Source organism: Lissotriton helveticus, chromosome 5_1 (genome assembly GCF_964261635.1).
Source record: "Lissotriton helveticus chromosome 5_1, aLisHel1.1, whole genome shotgun sequence".
Taxonomy (NCBI): domain Eukaryota; kingdom Metazoa; phylum Chordata; class Amphibia; order Caudata; family Salamandridae; genus Lissotriton; species Lissotriton helveticus.
This window is the reverse complement of record NC_136065.1, coordinates 2040678552-2040688467: the sequence shown is the minus strand read 5'-3', so window position 1 is coordinate 2040688467 and position 9916 is coordinate 2040678552. Positions and strand designations below refer to the sequence as shown.

Below are 9916 nucleotides of genomic sequence, written 5' to 3'. Positions count from 1 at the left end.
GTCCCAGTGAAATAAAGAAAACATTATAATCCATTAAAAACAATCACAGAGTTCTCACAGTTCTCACAATTCCCCCGCCCCTCTAGTTGCTCTTAGTCTGACAGCTACTTTAATAAAATTAATGATACAACACAATGTAAGGGGGTCCGAGGCCTGCTGTAAAAATATCAAAGCCTCTTTAGCACATTTTATATTTGATTTTTTCAAAATATCTACCAAGAATCTACGCCTGGGTTCAGAATAAAATGAACATATCAATATAAAATGAAGGGAATCCTGCGGAGACCTATTGTCGCAGCCGCAGGTTCCCTTCTGCTCAATAGTCGGTGAATAACCTAATGGTGATCCCAATAAATATGGTAAAAAATTGAGCCTAAAACGGGTCATTAAAAACCTTTCCTGTGCATTGTGTAGCAAATATAGGTAAGATTCCATTCCTTCAGTGGTCTTTACAAGGTTATATGCGCACACCTTGATTTTAGCCCTTTCTTGTTCTATTCTCTGTGCGGCTCTGTGCCTTGTCAGGTGGAGCTGTGACTGGCATAGAAAGAATTTTGGATCTGCACTGCGCAGCCTGGGAAATTACCGAATCTGGTTTTGGTTGTCCTACCAGACAAGCTGGAGTGTCAGCTGGAGCTTTGTAATTGTTGTCTAACTAGGGAAGGACTGCGAGCACTGAAGCTGGTGTTTTCATAATCTTCACACCTTTCTCCCATATATAATCAACTATAGGAATTAATTAAGCAGACTACCTGGACTGGTCCTTAAAATAATAACAGTCAGACTGTTTAATTTGCATGGGAAGTTTGAGCCTGGAGGCTGCTCTCTCCATCAGGGCATGAAAACCACCTATGTCCTCCAGTGGCGAATCTGTTGATTGAGGAATGGGACGGAAAGGTGTGGGAATTAAATAAACATCCAATTCATTGACTTGAAAATGGGTGTCCGGAAGTTTACCTTCCTCACAACCGTCGTCCTGATTAACCTCCTCATCCTGTTTCATGGGAATGGCTACATTTGAAACCGGTGACATCAAAGGCATAGGAGGTGATATATGAGGCAGAGACACTCGTCTGACTGAAGGAGGAGATAAAACTACGTCTTTAGATGAAGGAAAGCTTGTGCGATAATCTTGAATCATTGCCTGTAGGTCCTGAATCAATGCAACTTTGACGTGAACTATGGGTTCATGATAAGTGTCAATGTATGGTTGCTGCTCTTAGTACTGATGACGGTAATCCTGGGCATAATACATTCCCTCATCATCTTCATCTTGCTGAAATTTAACATTAAGCGCTGATGGGCTAGAAGCTTGGCAAAAAGTTAATCATCCTCTGATTCCTGGTCGCAAAGGTGAAACCAGGGAAGGATTTTGTAAAAATCCTGTCTTCGACGAGAGAAAGACTGGTGTGAGCAGTAAAGATGAAGGTCTTTTTATAACTGAGTCATCAACGAGCTCTTCGTCGACACTGGTGCCGGTGGAGTAACCGTCTACGATGCGGTGGTAGTAGATGCTGAAGTGGTAGAAGTATCAAAGACTTTGGTCATCGTCATAGTAGTCATCGTCGACAAGGAGGTCGATAGAGGTACAGACGCAGATGAAGGTATCATCGACGGAACCTGTAACGTAGACAGTGTTACTGGCTTGACTGTCGTCGACAGGATAGTTGTCGACAGTGCTGGAGATACCGGCCGCACTGGTGTCGTCAACGAAGCGGGCACAGGCGTTGATGAAGCCACCCTCATCAGTGATCTACTTGTCGACGAATGTCTCAACGTTGTGTCCGTCGACGAGGAGAATTTACCAGCTGATTTGTGCTTTGATAATGAAGAGTCTGTGGAAGATTTATTTGGTTTTGACACCACCAGAGAGGTGGAAGTAGGGGGATCAGAATGTATCTCAGTAGGAATTGCATGTTTGTCCTTGATTGAGGAACCTGTAGAAGTATGATGATGCTTTTTTAAAGATGTTTGTGGCCCTCAGGAGTCTCGAAACCTTTCTCTTTTCTTGGATGGAGGGGAAATCTGAGATCACACACTGCCTTCTTTATTTATTTATTTAAGTAGCTTATACAGCGCGCAGCTACCCCCGGAGGGGTGTCCCGGCGCTAAAAACAGAACCTCAGGGAGGGAGGGGTGGGACCGGCGTCTGAAAAGACAGGGATCATATTCTGGAGAACAGCCAGGTTTTTAATTTAGCACGGAAGATGGATTCAGACGGGCTGAACCTGAGGTCAAGAGGGAGGCAGTTCCAAAGTTTGGCAGTGATTACGCTGAACCCTCTGCCGCCCATTCTGGAACGTCGAAAGCGAGGTGTAATCAAAAGGCGTAAGTTGTTAGATCTCAGTGATCTGACAGATTGAGAAATTGACACTCGCTTTCTTAAGTAGGCAGGTCCGAGGTCGTTGCTGGCTTGAAAGGCGAGGGTGAGGATCTTAAATTGAATGCGGCTTGCAATGGGAAGCCAATGGAGTTCTTTATGATAGGCGGCAACCGACTGACGGTAAGGAATATTTCCGATCAGTCTGGCTGCCGCATTCTGGACGATCTGAAGCCGATCGATCAGATATTGAGGAGCACCGGCATATAAGCTGCTGGCGTAGTCTAGGTGAGAAGTGATGAGGGCCTGAGTGATTGTTCGGCGGGCGTCCAAAGGAAGATAAGGAAGGATCTTCTTAATCATGCGCAGCTTCGCGAAGCAGGCAGAGGTGACCTTGTTGACTTGTGCTTTGCAAGAGAGTGAGTTATCGAACTGGAAGCCCAGGTTACGTGCTGATTGGACAGGGGTGGGCGCAGGGTCAAGTGCAGTGGGCCACCACAGGCTGGGAGAGATAGGTGTTTTTTGGTTAAAAAACAGGACTTCTGTCTTGTCAGCATTCAGTCTAAGGTGATTGTTGGTCATCCAGTCACAGATGTTGTTCAGACATTGGCGGAAGTTGGCAAAGGTGGAGTCTGAGTGGTCTCTAAAGGAAAATATCAGCTGAGTGTCATCAGCGTAAGAGACCACTCTGACTCCGCAGGACTCCACCACTGGGGCCAGGGGTGCGAGATAAACGTTAAAAAACAGAGGGCTCAGGGCAGAGCCCTGCGGCACACCACATAGCAGGGGTTTACCCTCTGACTTGAAAGGCCTAAGCACCACCTTCTGAGTTCTGCCAGTGAGGAAGGATTCGATCCAGGCGAGAGCGGAGCCACCGATTCCGACCTGCTTTAAACGGTTTAGTAGGATTTTGTGAGAGACCGTATCAAAAGCGGCGGATAGGTCGAGGAGGACCAGCATGGCCTCCTCACCCCTATCCACGCACTCCCGGATAGTCTCAGCCACTTCCAGGAGAGCAGTTTCAGTGCTGAAACCTGCTCTGAATCCGGATTGGGAGTCGTGCAGCAGGGAGTTATCTTCCAGATACTCTGTTAGTTGCAGCTGCACGCATTTTCCAAAATTTTTGCGGGTTTGGGGAGGAGGGAGATGGGGCGATAATTGGAAAATTTAGTAGGATCGGCGTCCGTTTTTTTCAGAATGGGGACTAGCAGGGCTTCTTTCCACGTAGTTGGGAAAATGCCATGATGGAGGGAGGCATTCCAGATAGAAAGAAAAGGGTTGGCCAGTGAGAGGGCTAGGTCACCCATGGTCTTGGCAGGAATTGGGTCGGAGGGGGAACCAGATCTGCATTGGGTGAATAGCCTGAGTGCGGACTCAAGAGACAACTTGTTATAGGACTGCAAGGAGGCGGATTCCGGGGCAATCACATGGGGGATCAGGGGGGGTACCTTAGGGAATGAGGTACAATTTTTTTCAATTTTTTCAAGGAAGTAGTCCGAGAGTCCATCACATAGTACCTGGCTGGAGGGATTCTGCGTGACCCTAGCGGGGGGGTTTACAAATTCTTTGACAATGTTAAACAGGGTTTTTGAGGAGTTTTTAGCGTTGGAGATTTGTAATAAGAAGAAGTCTCTCATGGTGGCTTTTTTTTGTTTAAGAATTTTTTTCAGAGCAGTTTTGTAGATAGCTTTGGAATCAGGGTCGTAGTTCTGCCGCCACTTGCGTTCAAGTAGTTTGCATCGGCTTTTTTCCTCACGGAGGGTTGTAGAGAACCAAGGGGCAGAGGGGCGGGTCCTAGCAGAGGAGATAGGTTTGAGGGGGGCAATGGAGTCGATGGCAAGGAGCAATGCAGAGTTGAGTCTAGAAACGTTTCCATCAATGTCACAGGATAGAGGGTCTGGCTGAAAGTTGAATAGGGGGTCTAAGGTAGCACGGGTAACTTTGTGCCATTTTCTCCCTAGCTCTTTCCTACAGGACAGTAGGGGCAGGTCTTGAACTTAGCTCTAGGTTAAAAGGGACAAGATGATGATCAGACCAGGTGAGCTGGAGGGAAGGAAATACTGTGATATTAGAAAAATTAGCAAAGATAAGATCCAGGGTGTGCCCAGCTGTGTGTGTAGGGCCCTTAACTAATTGGAGTAAGTTCAGGCTCTGCATTGTTTCTAGCAGGTTGTTAGCTTTTGAGCAGAGAGAGTTGTCCACGTGGAGGTTGAAATCTCCTAGCACCAAAAAATGTTGGTGTTTGAGGGAGAGATCCGCCAACAGGTGGGTGAGTGCCGTTAAAGAGAGAGTTGAGGCAGTAGGAGGGTTGTAGAATAATATGCCCGCCAAAACTACTGCCGCGGTATCCGAGATAGTGAAGTGCAAAGCTTCAATCATCCCGATGTTCGTTAATTTGGTAATAGACAGAGTGAGGTGGGATTTTAGGATGATGGCAAGACCACCTCCTGGTTTGCCCCTTTCACGATTGATGCCCTTTAAGAGGTAACCCGGAGGGATAGCAAGATGGATATCGGGAGAGGAGGTATCCGTGAGCCAAGACTCGGTGAGGAACAGGATATCCCAGGCGTCAGAGATTATTGACGTCCATATCTCGTTGGCGTGGCGGGGCAATGAACGGCAGTTAATCAGACCTGCTTTTAGCTTCAGGGGGTGGGACAGGCGTTTTGGCAGGCTGAGGCAGGGAGCAGGGCGAAGGCTCCAAGGCGGGAGCGTAAAATTACATTGAGGGAAGTTAAAAGAGGCATCCGAAGAAGGCACTTCAGATTTATGTTAAAAGTCTTGGTTGCCAGATTAATAATCTTCCTTCTCTTGCAATCCTTAACTTTGTGATGATGATGCAAGCAATGAATGAAGTCTTTATGTGGGTCTTTAACATGCAAACGCATCTTACCACAAAATCCACATGATCTGAAGAGTCCTTTTTGAGGGGATTCTGACATTCTGGTAACAGGGTTTAAAGAAATGGCAAAATTGTGAAGAAAAATTAGCAGAGCTCAGGCGGACTCCCTCTCACATGACGTGTGGGAGAAAATCTAAGAGACTCAGCCTCTCTCTGGAGTGTTCTAAAGGGTGAAGGCATTTGATTGGTTAGTTTCAACTTTGGTTCTTTTTACAAAAGAATGTGTATAGGTTATGGCAGTGATGATTTCTCATTGCACGGTAGCCTATGTATGGCATTTATTGCTTTTATAGAAGTTACTGTGTGACTCCCACCTCGACGACAGAGATGATTTAAGCATGTGAATCTATGAAAGATCCAATCATGGAGAACTATAAAAATAGATGAAGGCAGTGTTAACAGTATGTATCATGCAGTCAAGAGCACAATACTATGCGAATTGCTGGAATTTTTTATATTGTTATTATGAACTGTGAAGGAAGGAAAGTAGAACACAAGATGAACATGAAGCAGATGCCACCCACTCATAAGATAAGTAAAGGAATAGCTGGTTCCCGGCAGAGTCTACCTGTCTGGGGTGTGCACAGACTGGAAGTATCTTCAGCTGGGCACTCGGACTGAAGGGGCCTGGCTGCCATTTAGAGAAAATGATCTATCCTCCTAACAGTTCAGATCACTCAGCCTTGTTAGTAAAAGACAACGCAGTACAACAATGTGAAATACTCTTACATGTTTATTGACTTTTGCACAAAAATTTACAAATTGAAATCATAATAGGAAGCGGAAAACAGAATTAAAACAGTTATTAGAATCAACTTTTACCTCAGCATGGGTCTGAGAAAAACAGCCTTATTGGATAAAAAACCTAACGCCACTGATGTCAAAAGCAGAACTTTTGCATGTGAAACAGCATATTTACAATGGAGAAAGCACGAGTCTTACTTGGGATTTTAGTAAAACTACTAAATAAAACGGATTATGGAGGGTAAATAAAACTATACTTAATAGCTTAGCTGTGCATGTGACTCCAAACCAAGAAAGAAAAAAAAACAAGGTACTGTACAATTAGTGAAAAGATTCAAATGGAACAGGTACACACTAGATAAAAATCGTGGCCATCTTTGAGTCATCAATTTTACTCCATTCAATGCATCAAAAACAGAACTATGGTAAAATGTCAAACTTGTTTTCCTAAATAAATGTGTTTAATAACTAACCTCTGGTTTACACAATGAACAACTAATGGATAGCAATTTCAAATATGATTCAAATATGATTCCAAAATACACTTTTTGCAAAAAGTATCTGAAACGCCATTTTTTGGTATACAAGACTTGAGATTTTACTGCAGTTTCCAAATTAGGAAACAACATTTAACAGGGAATATCCTGTATTGTAAAACCGCCACAATAATTATGGATGCCCTGCAATCGATTTTTGGTTTACAGTGGGTAATATTTCTGTTTCTCCATGCTTCAAGGCATTCAGTTCTTTCACAGCCACTTTCTCAGAAGCAAACCCTAACTTGGAAACCGGTTTCTGCACACTCAGAGGAATCATTGTTTTAAATAAAATAAAAAACGAAACATTTGATTACTTTATACATTCCACCATATGAGATACACCCCACCACCCCCGCCAATAAGATGAGGAATTATGGAAACGTTTTTTCAAATGTATAGGGTATCCAGTCAAACTACATGATGGCTATGAAAACTGAAAACAAGCTATGGGCAAAGGCCTGCGGCTGTTCCTCCATAGCAGCGGAGGAGCGTCGCCTCCCACACTACTACACAGAAAGATTAAATGGTAATAAAAGGGTTTTCTTACCATTTATTTTTTTCCGGCTTTCTGCCGAATGGATAAGGCAGGGCTGGGCCAGTGCTGCTGATTGGCTGCAACGACGAGTGGCTCCTTCAGTATGAATTGCGCATGTCAGTTTGGCTGGCTACCTTGCTATGGCCAAACAAACATGCACAATTCAAACTCTCCAACCCAGCTTTCCTTAGATAGCTGGGTTGGAGAGCAGGCACAAGCCTCCAGTGCCTTTCAGAGAGCTTAGGCAGCCTGCTTCAGTCAATCCAGATGCTTCAATCAAGCTGCTTCACAGCATGAGAGCAGCATATGGATTGGATAAGGCAGTTGGCTGTGTGACATCACCTTGTGCTTGGAGGAGTCTGGAGCAGGGGCTGGAGAGGATAGAGGACATTCTGCAGGTTAAGGTTAAAAAAAAGGTTTGTTTCTTGGATGTTTATTTTAATGTGTTTGAGTGTAGTTCTTTGATGTGTGTATGTTTTAACGTATGGAGTAATCGCGCCCCACCGCATTTATGTGTCAGAAACCACAACTGGTAAAGGCTGCATTAAGCCTGGACACTGTCTATAGTGCTTTTGGCTCCTTTGCATCGTCAAAAACGGTGCTGATACAAAGCACTCAGCAGTAACAAAGGTTTAGAACGTGAAAAGACAGCAGCTGGAAAGGCAGCACCGCTGAAAGCTTTAGGAGCATCAGACATGAAGCAGAGGTAACAGGGTCTACGGAGTATAAGGAAGGGGACAGAAGGAGGCTGCAGACAGGGTGATGTGAGGGAAGCAGGAACGGTGAGGGGACAGACAAAGTAGGGGAAATCAAGAAATGCTAGAGGGGGTAGTTACAAGGAGAAACTGCTTTGGAGGACAGATCAGATAAGCATGAGCAGGTGGAGAAAGGCACATGAAGGGGAAGCACAGAAACTACCACGAGGATGAGGGGCAGATAGAGGCAGCAGTAACTGCTGAAGAGACAGGAAAATGGAAAAATGCAGGTGGGAAATCTGAGAAGGAAAACAACAACAGCTAGTCGTGCAGGGGAAAGCAGGAAAGGCTCAATCACCAGGGTAGCAGGCAATGGAGCACTGAATAGGAACAACTGCTTGGAGACATAAAAAGCAAACACTAGGACTAAGGGACAGCAGAAACAAGCCCGAGAAGACTAGACTGGAGGAAACAATGGAGTAAAAAAGGAGCAACTCCTCAGGAGAAAAGAGACTTGGAAATAAGGGCCTCTGTATCAGTAACAATTGAGACAGCTTACAAGGAGAGAGACAATTAGTACATGCTAGAAAGCATTAAAGGAATAGCTGAGAAAAGAGGAAGAAACAGTCAGTAAGAGAGAGAATTAAGCTCAGGGTAGGTGAGGGAAACGGACCAAATTGGAACTCCTCCATGCTAGCATTTTTTAAGAGCAAAAATGGAAATGAGGAGCATGAGGGGTCGCATAGTGCAGGTAGTAGGGAGAATGTTAAACATAAGTACATAAATGATCGAAATATAAAACTTTAAACTAAAAACATTATTTTTTTCAGTCTGGAATAAGTCGAGTTGAAAATGATGGGAACATTGAACATTAAAAGCAATGCAGATCCAAAGCAACCGTCAACTGCTACCGTAAATAATCTAGAGGACTACAATAGGTTTTCGTTTCCTATAAATTTAAAATCATAGAATGCAGAATATAAAATACATAAAACCCTTTTCATTAAAAAGTCAACATATATAAAAAGTCAATCTATACATTTCCTAAATGGAGGAAAGATTCAAAGAGGTGGGCCAAAAAATGTAATTGCCTTGGTCCACCACAGTATGCAATATAAAAATTAAAAACGGCGAAAACATGCCGAATTTAATGGCACAACAGTCTGCGGCGTGACTGAGGGACAGGAATTACTCTTCAAAACCTTTTCACTATGAAAGGTTATTAGGGGATGTAAGGAGGAGCAAGGGGCTGTTTTACTGCGACTCCTCTTCGATCACCTTGGGTCAGTACAAATATCAGGGTAACCAAATATATTCATGGAGTTCTTAAAAGAGGACTTCTCCATCACTCATATCGACAGCAATGGGCCATAAACTTTTACTGTGGTTTACATTCCACAATTCTGGAATGAAGTCTTCTCTTCAGTACAGTGCGCTTCCTGGATTTGCGAATTGACGGAGCTGGTCCATAAGGCTCGTCTGTGGTTTAACAGTTCAATGGGGGCCTCATGCTGGTAGAGTACCTGGCCTTTGCCAAAGTCCCACTCTTTGCTTTACCACAGACTCAACTTTAAAAGTGATGCTCATAATGGTTGGTTTGATCCGATCATGGTGATGGGTCATGTAAGCATGCCATCGAAACCACGTAGACGCCGCGCCAGCTGGATGTCTTGAACATATAACGTCTTCCGTTTGGCATGGAGAGTGCAGTAGTGGGAGTCCTGGAGCAGAAGCACCAAGAATGCCTCTGCGGCCTGAAAGGAAAAAGTCAGAAAAGTGTGAGGATATGTGACTGATCATTACAGATAAAATTAGACCAGAATAAACCAACAGGCGAAAAGGGCTGTCAAAAGAGTTGGAGATCTGTATAGTAAAAAGGAATGCCAGAAGAGCAAGAACGGACAAGGTCTAAAAACAAAACTAAACAGACGTCAATATTGAGAACAAAGAGGACAGTTGTTAAAATGAAGGAGCAGAGCTGCATACCTAGGCGAGAATAGCAGGACACTACAAAAGCACAAAAGGATGACATGGGCTTTCATGCCTATATGTATGCAACAGTTTAAATTTCCCTTTGTTCTTACCGTACTGCTGCCTTAATCCTGGAGGCCACTGGAGGGCCAGCGGCATGGTGCTCCCAAGCAGAATCGTACTCTGCTGTATTGGGGCACCTATGCTCCA

The 9916-nt window shown here is 44.3% G+C and overlaps 1 protein-coding gene across 4 annotated transcripts in view; it reads right to left on the bottom strand.

Moving 5' to 3' along the window:
* Nucleotides 1-5937: 5937 nt before the first annotated feature.
* LOC144756238 (histone H3-like centromeric protein A) overlaps nucleotides 5938-9916 on the bottom strand; it is a 198691-nt gene continuing 194712 nt past the window's right edge. For 2 of the 4 annotated variants that reach the window (XR_013595106.1, XR_013595105.1), the window contains exons 5-6: nucleotides 7568-9489; nucleotides 5938-6969 (exon numbers count right to left, since the gene is read on the bottom strand). Coding sequence is in view for 2 of the 4 variants with exons in the window: in XM_078645864.1 (XP_078501990.1) it covers nucleotides 9342-9489 (148 nt within the window). In the remaining 2 variants the exon portion in view is untranslated. Of the gene's footprint in view, nucleotides 9490-9916 lie in introns of all 4 variants that reach the window. The other 2 variants (XM_078645865.1, XM_078645864.1) reach the window with 1 other exon arrangement.